This window comes from Oncorhynchus mykiss, chromosome 3 (assembly GCF_013265735.2).
Source record: "Oncorhynchus mykiss isolate Arlee chromosome 3, USDA_OmykA_1.1, whole genome shotgun sequence".
In the NCBI taxonomy this organism is placed as follows: Eukaryota; Metazoa; Chordata; class Actinopteri; order Salmoniformes; family Salmonidae; genus Oncorhynchus; species Oncorhynchus mykiss.
This window is the reverse complement of record NC_048567.1, coordinates 62793146-62813648: the sequence shown is the minus strand read 5'-3', so window position 1 is coordinate 62813648 and position 20503 is coordinate 62793146. Positions and strand designations below refer to the sequence as shown.

The 20503-nt window shown below is 44.1% G+C and overlaps 1 protein-coding gene across 1 annotated transcript in view; it reads right to left on the bottom strand.

The window, feature by feature from the left end:
* Nucleotides 1–567: 567 nt before the first annotated feature.
* LOC110520355 (dehydrogenase/reductase SDR family member on chromosome X-like) overlaps nt 568–20503 on the bottom strand; it is a 29836-nt gene continuing 9900 nt past the window's right edge. The window contains exons 3-8 of the mRNA XM_021597616.2: nt 15427–15534; nt 14914–14982; nt 7609–7710; nt 7291–7498; nt 5884–6098; nt 568–3472 (exon numbers count right to left, since the gene is read on the bottom strand). Coding sequence (XP_021453291.2) covers nt 6053–6098; nt 7291–7498; nt 7609–7710; nt 14914–14982; nt 15427–15534 — 533 coding nt within the window. The 3' untranslated portion in view covers nt 568–3472; nt 5884–6052. The remainder of the gene's footprint in view (nt 3473–5883; nt 6099–7290; nt 7499–7608; nt 7711–14913; nt 14983–15426; nt 15535–20503) is intronic.

Sequence of the window (20503 nt, the reverse complement as noted above, 5' to 3'; positions counted from 1 at the left end):
TGGGTTTGTGCCAGACATAGCGTTTTCCTTGATGGCCAAAAAATACAATTTTAGTCTCATCTGACCAGAGTACCTTCTTCCATATGTTTGGGGAGTCTTCCACATGCCTTTTTTGCTTATTTTTTTCTTCAAGCAATGGCTTTTTTTTGGCCACTCTTCTGTAGACCAGCTCTGTGGAGTGTATGGCTTAAAATGGTTCTATGGACAGATACTCCAATCTCCGCTGTGGAGCATTGCAGTTCCTTCAGGGTTATCTTTGGTCTCTTTGTTGCCTCTCTGATTAATGCCCTCCTTGCCTGGTCCATGAGTGTTGGTGAGTGGCCCTCTCTTGGAAGGTTTATTGTGGTGCCATAATCTTTCAATTTTTGTTAATAATGGATTTAATGGTGCTCCATGGGATGTTCAAAGTTTCAGATATTATTTTATAACCCAACCCTGATCTGTACTTCTCCAGAACTTTGTCCCTGATCTGTTTGGAGAGCTCATTGGTCTTCATGGTGCCCCTTGCTTTGTGGTGCCCCTTGCTTAGTGGTGTTGCAGACTCTGGGGCCTTTCAGAACAGGTGTATAGTGAGATCATGTGACAGATCATGTGCCACTTATGTGACTTCTGAAGGTAATTGGTTGCACCAGATCTTATTTAGGGGCTCCATAGCAAAGGAGGTGAATACATATGCTGAAACATATTTGAAACAATCATTTTTTTTAATTTCACTTCACCAATTTGGACTATTTTGTGTATGTCCATTACATGAAATCCAAATAAAAATCTATTTAAATTACAGGTTGTAATGCAACAAAATAGGAAAAACGTCAAGAGGGATGAATACTTTTGCAAGGCACTGTAGATCGGTATGCTTTGGCCTTGCAATCTGGACATAACATAGTAAACAAAAATCCAGGACACTCAGATGAATATGACATATTACGTATGGTATGTATTCATTTGTGGATGTCAATCATCCCTTTTGTCACGACTTCCACCGAAGTTCTTCCCTCTCCTTGTTCGGGCGGTGTTCGGCGGTCAACGTCACCGGCTTTCTAGCTGCCACCGATCCATGTTTCATTTTTCCTTTTGTTTTGTCTGTTTTACACACCTGGTTCCCATCTCATGATTATGTTCCTTATTTAACCCTCTGGTTTCCCTTTCTGTTTTGTGCGTGATTGTCTTTCATGTGTTGGAGTTCGTATCCTGTTTTGTATTTGTTTTATAACAGGATTTTTGTTCCGTTCTCGGATGGAGTAAATACAGTGGTTTTACTCTTACCTGTGTCCTGCGCCTGACTCCTTCACTATCCTCTAGATAGACTGACAGTTTGACACGTGTTCTGCTCAGTAAACACAGTGGTTTTACTCTTACCTGTGTCCTGCGCCTGACTCCTTCACTGTCCTCTAGATAGACTCTGACAGTTTGACACGTGTTCTGCTCAGTAAATACAGTGGTTTTACTCTTACCTGTGTCCTGCACCTGACTCCTTCACTATCCTCTAGATAGACTGACAGTTTGACACGTGTTCTGCTCAGTAAACACAGTGGTTTTACTCTTACCTGTGTCCTGCGCCTGACTCCTTCACTGTCCTCTAGATAGACTCTGACAGTTTGACACGTGTTCTGCTCAGTAAATACAGTGGTTTTACTCTTACCTGTGTCCTGCACCTGACTCCTTCACTATCCTCTAGATAGACTGACAGTTTGACACGTGTTCTGCTCAGTAAACACAGTGGTTTTACTCTTACCTGTGTCCTGCGCCTGACTCCTTCACTGTCCTCTAGATAGACTCTGACAGTTTGACACGTGTTCTGCTCAGTAAACACAGTGGTTTTACTCTTACCTGTGTCCTGCACCTGACTCCTTCACTATCCTCTAGATAGACTGACAGTTTGACACGTGTTCTGCTCAGTAAACACAGTGGTTTTACTCTTACCTGTCCTGCGCCTGACTCCTTCGCTCTCCTCTAGATAGACTCTGACACCTTTTGTATGATATGTTACGAATTATAATTTGTACGATATGTTGAGAACTTGCCAGATGGGCTGGTTCAGCCTACTGGGCCTGTCTAACTTAGGTTTTAACTCAACATGATAATCATCTGGCTAATAATGAGGTCCTCAAGGAACAAAATGGCCAGTGTGTTAGAAATGACAGGGCCCATTTTTGGTCACAGTCTGCCTCTGTGTGTGTGACTGTTTGTCTTTGTCTTAATTTTGCAGAATTTTCACTGGGATATTTCCCACCCACAATGAATGCACTGGGAGCAAAGCCAAACGAGGTAGCAGCAGAGAGAGTAGATTAAGAATCTCTCTGTCTCCTTTTCCTATACTCACTGTCTTTCTCTCCCTCTGCCACAAATATCAGTACTGGTTTCAGTTGTGCTGCCTTTTTATGGATGCATACAAACCAATGACTGGAAGAAACACACAAACAGCGCACACACAAATACACATACTGTGCACAGAAACACACACAACGACTGGACTTGAGAGAGGTGATATGTGCATATTGATAAACCAATAAGCTCTAACAGTAAGAGAGAAATACCATGAGACAGGTGTGTGTGTGACTCACAGCCCAGGAGGCGGGACACAATTTAAAGACCTTCTCTCAGATGATTTCTGCCCCCTGGAGAGGAAACCAGCAGCTTTGGCAAGAATTCCACAAAATACCCTTTGCTTTCACAAGAACTGAAAATATCAGTTTCAGGCTGTGATTCACTGATGTTACCATGCTGGCTTGTTCATTGGTCCTGGACCCTCCACTTGGGCAGGGGTCAGTATATGCTTCACAGATGGATCAGAACACCAGATGCTCCTGGATGCTTCTAACATCATAAACACACACACACACACTGATGACAAGTACACACAGACACATACACACACACACTTGTTTATGACAAAAGTAAGTTCTCCCATGGAGGGAAGGTGCTTTCAGTTCTGGAAGATCTGATCTGTCAACCAAAAGTCATAAGGTTGCTATGAACACTTATAAGGTCACTATTAACACTCATAGTGGAGCTACAGACACTCATAGCAGCACTATGAATACCCTTAACATAATGTATGTGGGTGTATGTTCACAGTGCCAGAGGGAGAAGGTTGCTTCATTTCCATTAGCACATTCATTTGAACAGCATGGGAAGGAACTTAACTCTTTACTAACCAATCAAAGTCTAGCCATGGTCGTCATCAGTCCAATCACAGTCTAGTGGTGAGGAGATTGTCAAAACAAAGACAAAAGCAGTCAGACAGACTAAGTGTTGGGTCTCAGACATCCAGTCCCATGTTGAAGGTCAGGGGTCATGGCAGGCCAACTTGTCTGCAGCTGGAGTCCCAGAGGCCGCGATGGAGCTGTGGGTCGTAGGTGTTTGGTGATGTCATCTTTGTGCGCCCATTGCTCCAGTAGGCTCCTCCCTCCCCCTCTAGAGACGGAGATAGAGCAGTGTAGAGGACCGTGGACGCTCCCTGGGACGGGCTCTGGGGGCACAACACAAACTGTCAGACTGTTATACATAACGCATGCACCCAGGCACGCACACACGGACACACACACACACACAACGAGGCTGTTATATAAAAACACACAACCAGCAGAGCTTCACTGGCATAAAGATACAGCTAGATCTACACCCTAACAACAAAAGCCTACAGTATTTCTACAACAACATGACTTTTCAACCTATTTCTACATGAGACTGACTTCAACCTATTTCTACATGAGACTTTGATAAACAGTGTGTGTGTGTGTGTGTGTGTGTGTGTGTGTGTGTGTGTGTGTGTGTGTGTGTGTGTGTGTGTGTGTGTGTGTGTGTGTGTGTGTGTGTGTGTGTGCGTGCGTGTATTAATGTGATAGTGCTGAGGAGCCTGTTATTAATGGTGCATTTGTAGCTGCATGGCAGAGGCTCCCTAAAGGTCATTTACTTAGGCAACTGCCTGTAGTGATTACACTCTCTAACACCCACACAGCACACACAGGGCTGTCTCCTTCCATCCCATCCTCCAGACACACACAGGGCTGTCTCCTTCCATCCCATCCTCCAGACACACACAGGGCTGTCTCCTTCCATCCCATCCTCCAGACACACACAGGGCTGTCTCCTTCCATCCCATCCTCCAGACACACACAGGGCTGTCTCCTTCCATCCCATCCTCCAGACACACACAGGGCTGTCTCCTTCCATCCCATCCTCCAGACACACACAGTGCTGTCTCCTTCCATCCCATCCTCCAGACACACACAGGGCTGTCTCCTTCCATCCCATCCTCCAGACACACACAGGGCTGTCTCCTTCCATCCCATCCTCCAGACACACACAGGGCTGTCTCCTTCCATCCCATCCTCCAGACACACACAGGGCTGTCTCCTTCCATCCCATCCTCCAGACACACACAGGGCTGTCTCCTTCCATCCCATCCTCCAGACACACACAGTGCTGTCTCCTTCCATCCCATCCTCCAGACACACACAGGGCTGTCTCCTTCCATCCCATCCTCCAGACACACACAGGGCTGTCTCCTTCCATCCCATCCTCCAGACACACACAGGGCTGTCTCCTTCCATCCCATCCTCCAGACACACACAGGGCTGTCTCCTTCCATCCCATCCTCCAGACACACACAGTGCTGTCTCCTTCCATCCCATCCTCCAGACACACACAGGGCTGTCTCCTTCCATCCCATCCTCCAGACACACACAGTGCTGTCTCCTTCCATCCCATCCTCCAGACACACACAGTGCTGTCTCCTTCCATCCCATCCTCCAGACACACACAGGGCTGTCTCCTTCCATCCCATCCTCCAGACACACACAGGGCTGTCTCCTTCCATCCCATCCTCCAGACACACACAGGGCTGTCTCCTTCCATCCCATCCTCCAGAGACACACAGGGCTGTCTCCTTCCATCCCATCCTGCAGACATTAACAGGGCCTCCAGGCCAATGCTTTAAGACACGATCTAAAATAATCCCAATGAAATGAACAACTATTTAGTTAGCAACAAGCAAATGTTTTAGTTTGTGTCTTTGTGTCTGTGTGTGTGTGAGTGTGTCTATGTGTGCATGCGTGTGTGTCTGTGTGTGTTGGTAGAGCATGGCGCTTGCAACACCAGGGTTGTGGGTTCGATTCCAATTGGGGACCTGTACGAAAAAGTACCAAAATGTATCCACTCACAACTGTAAGTCACTCTGGATAAGAGTGTCTGCTAAATGCCTCAACAGTAAAAGACAGAGTCATGGAACATTGATTCATACATATTTTATGGAGATTCTCATCTTTCTTAAACTTGGCAAGTTTTCCCTCTTCATCTCTCTTTCCCTTCACTTCTCTCTCTTTCTCTCTCTCTGCCTAAAAATACACTTTGAAGTCAGTATGGTACTGAAATGCCACATTTTAAGATACTTATTCCGTAATTAACTTCTTGAATAAATCGTTCCGATTTATTCTGAAAACTTTGACAGTAGTCAGATACAGGAAATTCAAAGGTAGCCATATAACTCTATGCACAATGATGACTTTTAACAATTCCACAGAACAGTTTACAAAAACACATTTACATGAAGAACAGTACATATGCAAAGTTTGGTCACAGAATGATGGCACAAACAGCACAAACAGTCATTATGTTACCAAACGTTGCATCTGCATTGTTCAGTAAATGTGTTTCTATAAAATGTTTAGTGGAAATTGTTAAAAGGAGTCCTTGTGCATAGAGTTGTAGGTTTGTTTAACTTTACAATCATTGGTTTTTGTTTGGCATAAATGTATAAAGTGAAAAATCTGAGTCTCAGCATCATTCTGTTACTGTGTAATTGACAATACTCGATTAGCACTGTGTGTGTGTGTGTGTGTGTGTGTGTGTGTGTGTGTGTGTGTGTGTGTGTGTGTTTACCCTATAGAGCAGGCGTGCGATGGCTGTCTGTGAGAGGCGGGCGGTGAGGAAGAGGTGGCAGTAGAGTGAAGTGTCGACCATCCCAGGGTCCACTGCACATGAGCTCACTGGAAACCCTCCTCTATCCAGCCTCTGTTGCAGGTGGGAGGAAAATAACAGTAGTGCCAGCTTACTCTGGGAGTACGCCACATGGGCCGAATAACACTGCCTGAAGACTGAAAGAGAGGGGGGAGAAAGATGTTGAAAAAAGGTCTGGAGTGGGAGGAAATTAGGAGAGGAGGGTGTGTGTGTATGTGATGCGTGGGTTGACTCATAACCCGTAGTCCCCACGGTTATATCCGCTGGGCGGGTGGGTTTAGGGTCATGAAATATTATGTGGATGAAGGGTGGCTGGATTGAATACAGAGAAAACACTACCTTAAAAATTCTATAAATATATAATTATTGTGCAATTTAAATCTATAGGTTTTTCTATCATTATTTTAGGCTATCTGGTATTAGTGCATAAGCCTAAGCTTTAGGGCCTAACTGTACGCACGCCAAATAGCCTACACACCAATCGCCAAATGCATTTGGGAAAGGGCAGAAAAAGTTCATGTCAATCCACAGAAACAAGAAGGACAATGTCAGAGTTTAATTCAGTAAGAGAAAAGCTGCAAAATGGAGTGGAAGATCAAGAGACAGGAGGGCCGGAAAAGTCATGTTTGGGAAAGATTTGGTGAAGTGGTGAAAGAGGCTATGTTATGTGTGATGATTGTGATGATTTCTTCCCGGTCCCTCAATGTCTTTGCGCCCCGAAAGAAGCAGGGATGACAGAGAAAACTTTACCGATGTCAACTAGATTGAAGCATTCATTCTATCGATTTATGACATTCTGGTGACCAAACGTTTATTTAGTCTTCTAGGGCAACATAATGAGTGAAGAGAAGCTGCATGTATCTAATTGTAGCCTTGTGGTTAGAGCGTTAGACTAGTAACCGAAAGGTTGCCAGATCGAATCCCTGAGCTGACAAGGTAAAAATCTGTAGTTTTGCTCCTGAACAAGGCAGTTAACCTACTGTTCCTGGGCCGTCATTGAAAATAAGAATTTGTTCTTAATTGACTTGCCTAGTTAAATAAAGGTTAAAAAAGTTAATAAATAGACAATTTGATTAACAAATAGCCTACCAAAATGTCAGAAATTATAAGCAGAAACATATCTACAATCAGGCAGAAAGATTGTCCAAAATAATCGTTATGCCTGCAGCGCATGTTCTATATTAGTGGGTTAGGGACGGGTGCGTGCCTCAGATGTTCACTTTATCACATATACTCGGGCAGTTGCGGATGGGTAATTAGTAATTGCGAGCAGGTGCAGGTGAACAAACAGCTCACCCGTGCCCCACTAGTGTGTGTGTGTGTGTGTACCTGTTTAGCAGGCTGTCTAGTTGTATCTCTCCAGCATCATGAGCTGACGAGGAGAGGGTGACAACACGTGAGCAGGAACCACGTTTCCCAGAATGCTTTAATGTGTCTAACAGCAGCAAGGTCAACAGGAAGTGACCTAGGTAGTTGACCCCGAAGTGACGCTCAAAGCCCTCTTCTGTACGACCCTCAGGGACCAACATGACCGCCTCTGCACGTGTGCACAAACACATATAGTTAAGACACAGTTCATTTAAGAATTTAATTCTCATATCAGGCGTATAGGTCGGCAGATTGATTGGTTGATTGTGTGTCACTCACCATTGTTGACTAAGATGTGCAGTGGTAGGCCTCGTCTCTTGATACTCTGGACAAATTGCCTGACTGACTGCAAAGATGCCAGATTCAACTGATCAAACTCCACTGAAAACACAAAACACACACACACCATTCATTTAAATACAATACACAGTACAGATATAAGATCTTAATTTGATTACCCTGTTGCAGGAGAACTTTCCTGCAATACAGAACATTTTAAATGTGTAGTGTAGTTTAGGTTTAAAAAGGCTTCTGAAGTTTGTAATTTCCACTTAGAAATTTCAGACTTGGTTTTCCCTACGAAAAATGTATCAACCCTTACAAAAATCACTATTAATTATAATCCATTTAATAATTCCCATTACTTGTTGCTGCAGGATTAATCTCCTGCTGTAGCAAACTGGCTCAAATTAAGATCCTACATCTGTAAATACACATATACGAGTAGAAGGTCCTATAGGCAGATCATTTGAGCACACAGAAACAAACAAACCTACACACAGCATAATCAGCACTCTTGTAAAAAAAAAAATTCTGCTAACTGTGTCTGTAGTGGAAAATCAAAGCAGCATCAATGTATTGATCTCCTACAGTAGGCTCTTCTCTAATAGAGAACACAAACTGCTGCTAGCTTCATACACATTATACTACTAGATACCAATACCTCCTCCTAACATCTCATACAGTAAGTATTCTGCAGCAGCAACGCTGGCAGGACTTGCTGTAGGACCTCTGCTCTGTGTGTGTTGTGTGTGTGTCTGTGTGTGTGACTTTCAGAGTCAAAAATAGCCTTTCACAATGGATGATTTTTAGTCCAGGGCTAAACTTACCCTGGGTTAAAAGTAGCCTAGGGCTAGCTTACCCTTGTTTCACACTAGCATTGGTTTACCCAGGGTGAAACCAAAATGTCCAGCTTGAAAAGCCCTAGTCCTCTGGCTGTGTGCGTGTGAATACTATTTGTGTTTGTGTGTGTGTGTTTGTGTGTTTCATACACAGGCTAAGCCAGGGTTTGATACTGATATGAGAATAATTTAACTAATGCCAAATTCCAGTCCTAACCCTGTGTGCTTTGCCCCTGTCTGAATGCCTGCCTGCCTGCCTGCCTTTCTGTCCCTCTCTGTCCCCATGTCCCCAACCTGTCATCCTGTCTTTCTGAGTATGATTTTGCTATAAACGGGTGGTGTTTTGATTGGCTCTGGCAAAACATAAGAAGCCTTTGGTGTACATGTGCTTTGCTATTTTCCTCTCAACAATTGGGCATTTAGGGCACACTCCACTCCTTTCCTCCTATCCTTTCCACCCCTCCTCTTCCTCTCTCCCTTCCACTCCACCTTTTCTACCTGTGATAATTACAACGAGGATCTGGGCTCCATGCCAGAGAGATAAGCACATTTTACACTTACAAGCTTTTCATTCTGTTAATGTGCCCAGTGCTACTCCACTCTGACCCAATACACTACTGCACCACTGCTACAGTCCATATCAAATGCACTGTTAATACACTACTGTCTATCAAATGTAGCCTAGCTACTGCAGTGTTACATTTAATATAGTGTCCAGTCATGACTCACAAAAGTAGGTGGGTAAATTCTGAGCACCTATCAAGATGACGGTAGGCAAATAACTAAACTTTAATACAAAACAACGCTAATAGGTGGTTAAACACTTTTCACTATTCAGTGCTCTGCTTACTTACATTTATCCTCCATTACACCACTGGTTAACACACTGTTCCCTTTCAGTCGATGACTCTTAATACAATACTATGGGGAGTCACCGACCAATCAACAGCCCGAGGGATGCCAAGCCCGCCCCCAGAAGCATCCATTTCCTAAATTCTTTTGCTTTTCAGCTCGCCTGATGGAAGAATGTGTCACGCAATTTACAAACTTTTCAAGCACACGAAGACTACGAGATTCGGCACTAACTAAAGTGTCTGTTAGTGGGGAGAGAGTACTCGCCCCCTAGATGTTGCGAGTTTTGGGTCTTGGTATACGTTTTTGTGTTTGCTAAAAGCTAACTACTTTCTGCTCTGTTTGTGTAGCTAATATTTCCTTGCTTGGGTAGGATTTATGTTAGCTAAAAACCAACTACTTTGTTCTCTGCTTGTGTAGCCAGTGCTTCCTTGCTCGAGTAACATGGCTAGTGGTAAGAGTAAGTTTTAAAAAAAGGCTAACCATCTGAGTTTGAACCTCCTACCGTGCCCTTGGGCATGTGGTTTCACAATGAAAATGAAAGATACTCACGAGTGCTGTCCTGTTTGCCTGGGGTGGAAACATGCTCAGGAGGCTTTGGCTCGGACCAATTTGTGTGACCATTGTCTCCGACTGGGCTCAACTTTCATTGGGCATCGGGCTGAATTAGTGAGAAAGATTGGGACTGCTGGTGAAGGGTCAACCGGTGATTTGACCTTGATAATGGGGTTGTCTGAAGCTGGGAGAGAGCGGCAGTGGTGGTCGGAGTTGATAGGAGTGTCATCCCAGCCGTGTGAGGCTCATTCCGGTTTCTCTGGCAGTGTTCAGAGTCCGGATTCCGGGATGATATAGTATCCCTGGTTAGCTCTGGAGGGATTTCAGAGTGTCAATCAGATGACATCAGTCCGGGGCAGCCTACATCCCCAGCTTTGGATTCGGCGGGGCAGTGAACCATTAGTGGTTAATGCACCTTTGATGGAGCTATATCGTAGGGCGACAAATCACCTGGGGGTGGATTGGCCGTCTTCTCCTCACAAGAGTTTCAAATCAAATTGAATTTGTCACATGCTTACTTACGGGCCTTTCCCAACAATGCAGAGAGAAATAAAAAGTGAAATAATAGAAAAATAAAACACGTAATAATAAAACACAATGAGTATATATATACAGTGGCAAGAAAGGTATGTGAACCCTTTGGAATTATCTGGACTTCTATATAAATTGGTCATAAGTCTACAATAGACAAACACCATCTGCTTAAACTAATAACACAAACAATTATACGTTAAACCGTATAAACATTGACAGTGCAGGCTGGAAAAAGTATGTGAATCCTTGGATTTAACAACTGGTTGACCCTCCTTTGGCAGCAATAACCTCAACCAAACGTTTTCTGTAGTTGCAGATCAGACCTCCACAACGGTCAGGAGGAATTTTGGACCATTCATCTTTACAAAACTGTTTCAGTTCAGCAATATTCTTAGGATGTCTGGTGTGAACCGCTCGAGGTCATGCCACAGCATCTCAATCGGGTTGAGGTCAGGACTCTTAATGGGCCACTCCAGAAGGTGTATTTTCTTCTGTTGAAGCCATTCTGTTGCTGATTTACTTCTGTGTTTGGGTCGTTGTCCTGTTGCATTACACAACTTCTGTTAAGCTTCATGTAGCCTTACATTCTCCTGCAAAATGTCTTGATAAACTTGGGAAAGTCATGAACATCAAGGTTTTTGGAGATACTTTTGTAACCCTTTCCAGCTTTATGCAACAACGCAACAACAAAATCTTCTGAGATCTCTTTTGTTCGAGGCATTGTTCAAATCAGGCAATGCTTCTTGTGAATAGCAAACTCAAATGTTATGAGTGTTTTTCATAGGGCAGGGCAGCTCTAACCAACATCTCCAATCTCGTCTCAATGATTGGTTAGCTGACTCCTGACTCCAATTAGCTTTTGGAGAAGTCATTAGCCTAAGGGTTCACATATTTTTCCCAACCTACACTGTGAATGTTTAAATGATGCATTCAATGTAGACAATAACATTTTAAGCAGACTGTGTTTGTCTGTTGTTGTGAAGATGAAGATCAGATCAAATTTTAGGACCAATTTATGCAGAAATCCAGATAATTCCAAAGGGTTCACATACTTTTTCTTGAGACGGTATACGGGGTACCAGTGCTGAGTTGATGTGCAGAGGTGCGAGGTAATTGAGTTAGACACTGTATGTACATATAACTGGGAATAAAGGGACAGATAATAAACAGTAGCAGCAGCGTATGTGATGAGTCAAAAAAGTTATTCCAAATGGGGCAATGCAGATAGTCCTGGTAGCTGTTTGGTTAACTATTTAACAAACAATTTAGCAGTCTTATTGCTTGGAGGTAGAAGCAATTCTGGGTCCTGTTTGATTCAGACTTGAATTTGATTCAGACAGAATTTCTAGGGCCTTTCTTTGACACCGCCTGGTATAAAGGTCCTAGACGGCAGGGAGCTCGGCCACAGTGATGTACTGGGATGTACGCACTACCCTCTGTAGAGCCTTGCAGTCAGATGCAAAGCAGTTGCCATACCAAGCAGTGATGTAGCCAGTCAAGATGCTCTCAATGGTGCAACTTTAGAACTCTGAGGGTCCATGTTAAAAATTTTCAGCCTCCTGAGAGGCCATGTTCACGACTGTGCTGGTGTGTGTCACCATGATAGATCCTTAGTGATGTGGACACCGAGGACCTTGAAGCTTTTGACTCACTCCACTACAGCCCGTAGATGTGAATGGGGGCATGCTCGGCCCTCTGTTTCCTGTAGTCCATGATCAGCTCCTTTGTCTTGCTGAAATAGATGGATACGTTGTTGTTCTGGCACCACACTGCCAGGTCTCTCACTTCCTCCCTATAGGCTGTCTCATCATAGTCAGTGTTCAGGCCTACCAGCGTCGTATTGTAGGCAAACTTAATGATGGTATTGGAGTCGTGTGCTGCCACTTCAGGTCAGAGGCAGGTTTCCCCGGGCCAGGGGGGCGGATTCGAGGACGGTTTTGGACCATTTTGGTGCTTCTGAGCAGCTTTGAACGTCTTGGAACAGATGCCATGCTGGGTCAAAGAAGAAAGGAAAGGGGGATACCTAGTCAGTACCAATGAATGCATTCAACTGAAAGCTTGGTTACTGGCCCAATGCTCCTACCCGAAGAGCGGGATGGAGGCTGATTATTCCACAGGGCAGGGGAAGGAGGAGACCTTGTGACCCTAGCTGGATGCCGGGGAGGGGGTGTGTTCTCGGGGCCCTCCTTCCCGACCATTTACTGTGGCAACAGTGTTTCCAAGTGCTCGGTCAATGGGGGCAAGTTACTGGTTGCCGAAGTCCCCAAACCCATTGTGAGCCGGGTATCAGAACGGCTGTACCACGAAAGCACATTGTTTCTACCCAAGGTTCCTTGGTGTTCAGCGGTGGCGTACATCAACAAGCAGGGGGGAATGCGGTCTCTCTCTCTCCTAAACCTTGCCTGTTATCTGCTTGTATGGAGCAGAGCACATTTCCTGTCACTCAGGGCAACGTATCTTCCCGGATCTCTCATCGTGTGCACCCCCTGGGACCGGTTTGGCAGGGCTGATGTAGATCTTTATGCATCGCGAGAAAATGCACATTTTTGTCTGTTCTTCTCAATGTCATTGATTCTGGTGGCTCCCGGTTCGCCCAGATAACCCTCATTTCCCAGAGATCATCCGTCAGTTGGGCGGGGCCACTTGGAGGGCTCTGTGTCATCGGGATCTATTGTCCCAGGCGCACAGGAAAATCTGCCGCCCACGACCGCAAATATGGATCTGTGGGTTTGGCCCCTGAAAGGTTGAATTTGACGGCTAGGGGTTTACCCTCAAATATGATTATGACTATACAGTCAACGCGTGCGCCTTCTACTAGAGGGTTGTACATATATATACTGTGTGTCTTACAGGTCCCTGGCTTTATAGATGTTCCCTGTCTCACCTCCACCGTTAGCTTCCAGTAAACAACGAATGTTGCATGGCCTGAGTCCGGTGCGCACTTTTTGTCCAGTGCGCACTTTAGGACCAAGGATATCCACGTTTGTGACCAGATTTCTGTTTGTTTCGCTAATCCAGCTTGGGATTGTGGAGGCTATCTCCCTGGCATATGTCAGCAAAGGACAAGGGTTGCCTAGTGGTGTGCGTGCTCACTCCACTAGGGGTGTGGAGGCTTCTTGGGCATTGTTCAGGGGCATAAAGATTGGAGATGCCTATGCTGCAGCGAGTTGGGGTTCCCGAAAAATGCTTTGGTGAGGTTTTATTGCTTAGACATAATTGCTCACTGTGTGGCTCATAGTGTTCTTAGTGTGCAGGTTGCGCATTTATCAGGGTTACGACAGTTACCTGTGGGTTTGAACCTTGGGCTCCCGTGGTTCATCGACTCTGGTTGATGCTATGCAGTGAGCGTGTGCACTTTACCAAGACAGGTGTTCTGCTGTTTTGGGTTCCTTGTATGAATTCTGACATTTCAGGCTCGCAAGGTATGTATTTTTCATGGAACCGTTGGGTCTATGGACTTGGGCTGCAGTGGAAGCGTGTCAGTGTGCATAAGCAAGTTGCAGTAGGTTCTGGTTCCCTGTATGGGGCTCTGACAGTTCCGGCTTCAAGGGGTAAGTATTAGGGGAAAAGGTGACTTCTGTAACCCCTTTTTGGAGCCGGTGAAACCTGTGTGTGCGTGCTTGGGCTGCTGTGGGTCTCCTAGTCTGGAACCCTCTGAGGCGGCTTGGGGTGTGATTTATGTCTCCATAGTATGTTATACTGAGTGACCGACTCAAAGGGAATGTACAGTTATGAATTTAACTACTGTTCCCTGAAGTAGGTAATGAGGTATAACTTAGTTTGGGGATTTGGGCTCGCTGAAGAGTGATACTGAATTGAGGAAATAGATGCGAGCCCCGGTATTATACCCAGGAAGGCGGGCTCCTGAGGGCAGGCTTGACATCCATTGGCCCGTTGGGCGTGTACTCTTTCTTCTAATCTCCTCTCTCCTGCGCTGTCTCCTATGCTCCGTACACACAGACAAACATGCACACGAAGAGCCAGAGGACGTTTGGTGAGAAGCACCTGCCTCACATACTAATGACGCTTCCGTTATATTGTCATTCAGACACACGCTCACACGCACCCCTCCCTACCCCCACCTCATCGCCCCATCGGCACATTGTCATTCAGAGGACAGAGCTACATGACCCTCACCTCCCCCCACTTCCTTCATCTCCCAACTCACCCCCGTCATTCAGAGCACCGTCATTCAGAGCATCCCGTCATTCAGAGCATGCTTCCCTCCCCCGCCCCCACTCCCTAACACCCCTCAATGCCATACCTCTTAATCTTCACGAAGAGAAATAGATCATGCAACAGTTCCAGAGAGGAAATCTACTTCAATGACGCCGTCTCACTTTTAACTGACGTGACGCACTAGAGCAGAGATGCACAGCTCCAGTTCTTCTACAGTCATTCTGCGTTTGAACTAGAAGCTGATTTCTACCTGCAAAAAGGTGTGTTCACTCACACTCCAATCAGTAATATCAAGAGCCATGGACGCACGAAAGCAAACAGGACTGTGTGGACTGTGTGTTACCTTTGGCCTCTCTGTTCTCCTCACAAATCCTCTTCACAGCAGACACACCCTTCAGCTCATTCTGTCCAGCTAGAGAGGGAGAGAGAAGGGAGAAGAGAGGAGGGGAGGAGAAGAGAGGAGACTGATCTAATTAATTTCCTAAGTAAACACACCCAGTAAACACTCAGAGCGAAAGAGAGAGCGAGAGATGCATACCCACACGCACATCCAGACACACACAAACACAGTCCCTTGCCACGGCAGGCCTATATGCACACATTTCTAAATTCCACAACACACAACTACCCACATACACTCCAGGAGTGTAAACATGCCTATCTGAATAGATAATTAAAAACCTACCCTGAGGAAATAATTTGCCTACTAAATATTTCTGTCCGTGGGTATTAAACATGTAATTAAGACATTATATTAACTAAGTATATTAATCAGTTCATGGTACTATTGAACGGTATAACACATTCACATTGGTAGGGATGTGGTGTACAGTATGGTGTCTTTATGTAGGCCTACCTATGATAATGTGGGCCCCCAGGCTGGCCATGTGTCTTGAGGTCTCATAGCCAATTCCCCTGGTGCCTCCCGTCACTATAGCAACTTTGCCATGTTGTAAGGCCAGCTCTGGAGAAAGGAAATGAATACAATGACAAATGGAATGGGGTAATAAACATGGTGCAGACATTACCCTATCCCCTAGTGTTATTCTTTAGGCCAGGACAACTCTCCTTCCGTACATGGCCATGCAGTTTATGAAGTTTGTGTGGCATGTTTACAGGTTTATGAAGTTTGTGTGGCATGTTTACAGGTTTATGAAGTGTGTGTGGCATGTTTACAGGTTTATGAAGTTTGTGTGGCATATTTACAGGTTTATGAAGCTTGTGTGGCATGTTTACAGGTTTATGAAGTTTGTGTGGCATGTTTACAGGTTTATGAAGTTTGTGTGGCATATTTACAGGTTTATGAAGTGTGTGTGGCATGTTTACAGGTTTATGAAGTTTGTGTGGCATGTTTACAGGTTTATGAAGTTTGTGTGGCATGTTTACAGGTTTATGAAGTTTGTGTGGCATGTTTACAGGTTTATGAAGTTTGTGTGGCATATTTACAGGTTTAGGAAGTTTGTGTGGCATGTTTACAGGTTTATGAAGTTTGTTTGGCATATTTACAGGTTTATGAAGTTTGTGTGGCATGTTTACAGGTTTATGAAGTTTGTGTGGCATGTTTACAGGTTTATGAAGTTTGTGTGGCATGTTTACAGGTTTATGAAGTTTGTGTGGCATGTTTACAGGTTTATGAAGTTTGTGTGGCATGTTTACAGGTTTATGAAGTTTGTGTGGCATGTTTACAGGTTTATGAAGTTTGTTTGGCATATTTACAGGTTTATGAAGTTTGTGTGGCATGTTTACAGGTTTATGAAGTTTGTGTGGCATGTTTACAGGTTTATGAAGTTTGTGTGGCATGTTTACAGGTTTATGAAGTTTGTTTGGCATATTTACAGGTTTATGAAGTTTGTGTGGCATGTTTACAGGTTTATGACGTTTGTGTGGCATGTTTACAGGTTTATGAAGTTTGTGTGGCATGTTTACAGGTTTATGAAGTTTGTGTGGCATGTTTACAGGTTTATGAAGTTTGTGTGGCATATTTACAGGTTTATGAAGTTTGTGTGGCATGTTTACAGGTTTATGAAGTTTGTGTGGCATGTTTACAGGTTTATGAAGTTTGTGTGGCATGTTTACAGGTTTATGACGTTTGTGTGGCATGTTTACAGGTTTATGAAGTTTGTGTGGCATGTTTACAGGTTTATGAAGTTTGTGTGGCATGTTTACAGGTTTATGAAGTTTGTGTGGCATGTTTACAGGTTTATGAAGTTTGTGTGGCATATTTACAGGTTTATGAAGTTTGTGTGGCATGTTTACAGGTTTATGAAGTTTGTGTGGCATGTTTACAGGTTTATGAAGTTTGTGTGGCATGTTTACAGGTTTATGAAGTTTGTGTGGCATGTTTACAGGTTTATGACATGTAGCTGGATGTATTTTCTTATTTTCCAGCTGGACAGTCTGTTTCTGCTGTAGCAATTATCATGCCAGCATCAAAGGAGAAATATGTGGTGGTGAGCAGGTCAGTGGTAAATGTCATGTTGAGGTGTGTGTGTGTTTTAAGATTATATAATTAGAATGAGTGAACAATAATGCATTCTAATTCTATGGTTGGGCAGTAGTTTACAACATGTTTGACATAGTTTAGTTGATGTGTGTAACAGGCCTAACCATTCCCTTTACAATATTCTTCCCTCCTGGTCCAGTAGACAACGATGTTGTGCAGGCTTTAGATCCAGACTAGCTCTAACATAGCCTGCTTCGGCTGTTGAGCGGCTGCGCAAGTAGCCAGCAGATAGAACCCTCGTGACTGCGCTGTTTATATGGAGGCGCTGATGAGCAAACGAGGGCATCTGAGACTGTCTGCTAAACTTTTGTTTTGTGTTCACTTCAAACGGTTAGAAATGACCGGCAAAGCAATACTTAACAAAGTCAGTCTATGTTCTAGTTGGGGCGAACAGCAGCTCTTTCATCACAGCCTGCAGCTGCTCTTACTCGTAGCGAAACTGGCTAATTAGCCTTGTTTTACACTAACCTGGCAACGTGAAGGGACGGCAGATCAACTGATTAATTAGAACTCTCAACCCAAGCAGGCACAGCCTAAGAGCAGGTAAATAACAATCCAGAAACCCCATAGCCTGGAAGTTGTGTTTGCGAGCACTTCTCTGGACTCTTTATAATGACCGGCATACACACGAATCCCTCACTCCACCATGTGTCAGAAAGAGGCCCGTCCCAACACTAAGTGTCATACGTCTACTTGTCTCTTCTCTTCTCTTCCTCGTCTCCTTCCTTCATCATGCGGGCTAGACAGCATAACAGAAGTTTAGGCCTACAGTGAGAACCTGGGGTCTGTTCAGTTGGGTGAAACGTTTCATAACTTTTAGTTTAACTTGTGTAGAACATATATGACTGTCACGTAGAATAGACTAGAGAAGCATGTCAGCTCTATTAGAGTGAGTGAGTTTCTAGGTTGAGGGTCAGTGACGTGGGCCATCCTTTGTATTGTTTGTGGGAATCGCATCTCACGCATGACTGGGATTATTTAAGATGATGGGACAGTATTGTGACAGCTTTGTGCGCACACACACAGACAAACACATACACATGCATATGTACACAACCACATTCTCACACCTTCACACAAATGAACACAAACACACACATCCTTCCTGATTGTGATTGTTATTCAGCAGTGTGTCCAATAAGATCATAGACTTTGATCACAGCTTTGTTTTGTTGTTGTTGTTGTTGTTGTTGTTGCTGGTAGTGTGTATGTGTGTGTGTGTGTGTGTGTGTGTGTGTGTGTGCTTCATGTTGCATAACCAGGAGATAAATACAGTGGACATAGAATATGACAGGACTTGAGGGTGTGTGTGCTAACCAGCACAGAGAATACTTTCAGCCTAACCCAGAGCTCAGAACTTCCCATGGTTAAGGATAGCTAGGATAAGTAGAGGTGCTGCAGCACCCCCTGATAAATTGATCCTCCACCAGATTTCACAGTGGGTGCGAAACACTGTAACTTGTAGGCCTCTCCAGATCTGTGACATTTGGTGGAGGATCGGTGATGATCTGGGGGTGCTTCAGCAAGGCTGGAATTGGGCAGATTGGTCATTGTGAAGCACACATGAATCAAGCCACGTACAAGGTTGTCCTGGAAGAAAACTTGCTTCTTTCTGCTTTGGCAATGTTCCCCAACTCTGAGGATTGGTTTTTCCAGCAGGACAATGATCCATGCCACACAGCCAGGTCAATCAAGGTGTGGATGGAGGACCACCAGATCAAGACCCTGTCATGTCCAGCCAAATCCCCAGACCTGAACCCCATTTAAAGCCTCTGGTATATATATATATATATATATATATATATATATATATATATATATATATATACACACACACACACTGAGTGTACAAAACATTAGGAACACCTGCTCTTTCCATGACATAGACTGACCAGGTGAGTCCAGGTGAAAGCTATGATTCCTTATTGATGCCACTTGTTAAATCCACTTCATCAGTGAAGATGACGGGGGTGCAACTCAATATTAGGAAGGTGTTCCTAATGTTTGGTATACTCAGTGAATATTTATGCCACCGCCTTTGGTGCATGTAACTCTATGTCAAAATGAGCGAGAGTGGAATTGAATCCCCATCCCAATGCTATTTCCACACACAACCTTCTCTCTGTACAGAAGAAAAAAACTAGTGCTTCAGGGCACAAGTGTTAGACGCCTGGGTTAATGTTTATCCTTGGATGAACCTTTATCCCTGGGTTAACATTTATCCCTAGGTTAATGTTTATCCCTGGGTGAACCTTTATCCCTGGGTTAACCTTTATCCCTAGGTTAATGTTTATCCCTGGGTGAACCTTTATCCCTGGGTTAACATTTATCCCTAGGTTAATGTTTATCCCTGGATGAACCTTTATCCCTGGGTTAACATTTATCCCTAGGTTAATGTTTATCCCTGGATGAACCTTTATCCCTGGGTTAACATTTATCCCTAGGTTAATGTTTATCCCTGGATGAACCTTTATCCCTGGGTTAACATTTATCCCTAGGTTAATGTTTATCCCTGGGTGAACCTTTATCCCTGGGTTAACATTTATCCCTGGGTTAATGGTTATCCCTGGATGAACCTTTATCCCTGGGTTAACATTTATCCCTAGGTTAATGTTTATCCCTGGATGAACCTTTATCCCTGGGTTAACATTTATCCCTAGGTTAATGTTTATCCCTGGGTGAACCTTTATCCCTGGGTTAACATTTATCCCTAGGTTAATGTTTATCCCTGGATGAACCTTTATCCCTGGGTTAACATTTATCCCTAGGTTAATGTTTATCCCTGGGTGAACCTTTATCCCTGGGTTAACATTTATCCCTAGGTTAATGTTTATCCCTGGATGAACCTTTATCCCTGGGTTAACATTTATCCCTAGGTTAATGTTTATCCCTGGGTGAACCTTTATCCCTGGGTTAACATTTATCCCTAGGTTAATGTTTATCCCTGGGTGAACCTTTATCCCTGGGTTAACATTTATCCCTAGGTTAATGTTTATCCCTGGATGAACCTTTATCCCTGGGTTAACATTTATCCCTAGGTTAATGTTTATCCCTGGGTGAACCTTTATCCCTGGGTTAACATTTATCCCTAGGTTAATGTTTATCCCTGGGTGAACCTTTATCCCTGGGTTAACATTTATCCCTAGGTTAATGTTTATCCCTGGATGAACCTTTATCCCTGGGTTAACATTTATCCCTAGGTTAATGTTTATCCCTGGGTGAACCTTTATCCCTGGGTTAACATTTATCCCTAGGTTAATGTTTATCCCTAGGTTAATGTTTATCCCTGGGTGAACATTTATCCCTAGGTTAATGTTTATCCCTGGGTGAACATTTATCCCTAGGTTAATGTTTATCCCTGGGTGAACATTTATCCCTAGGTTAATGTTTATCCCTTGGTGAACATTTATCCCTAGGTTAATGTTCATCC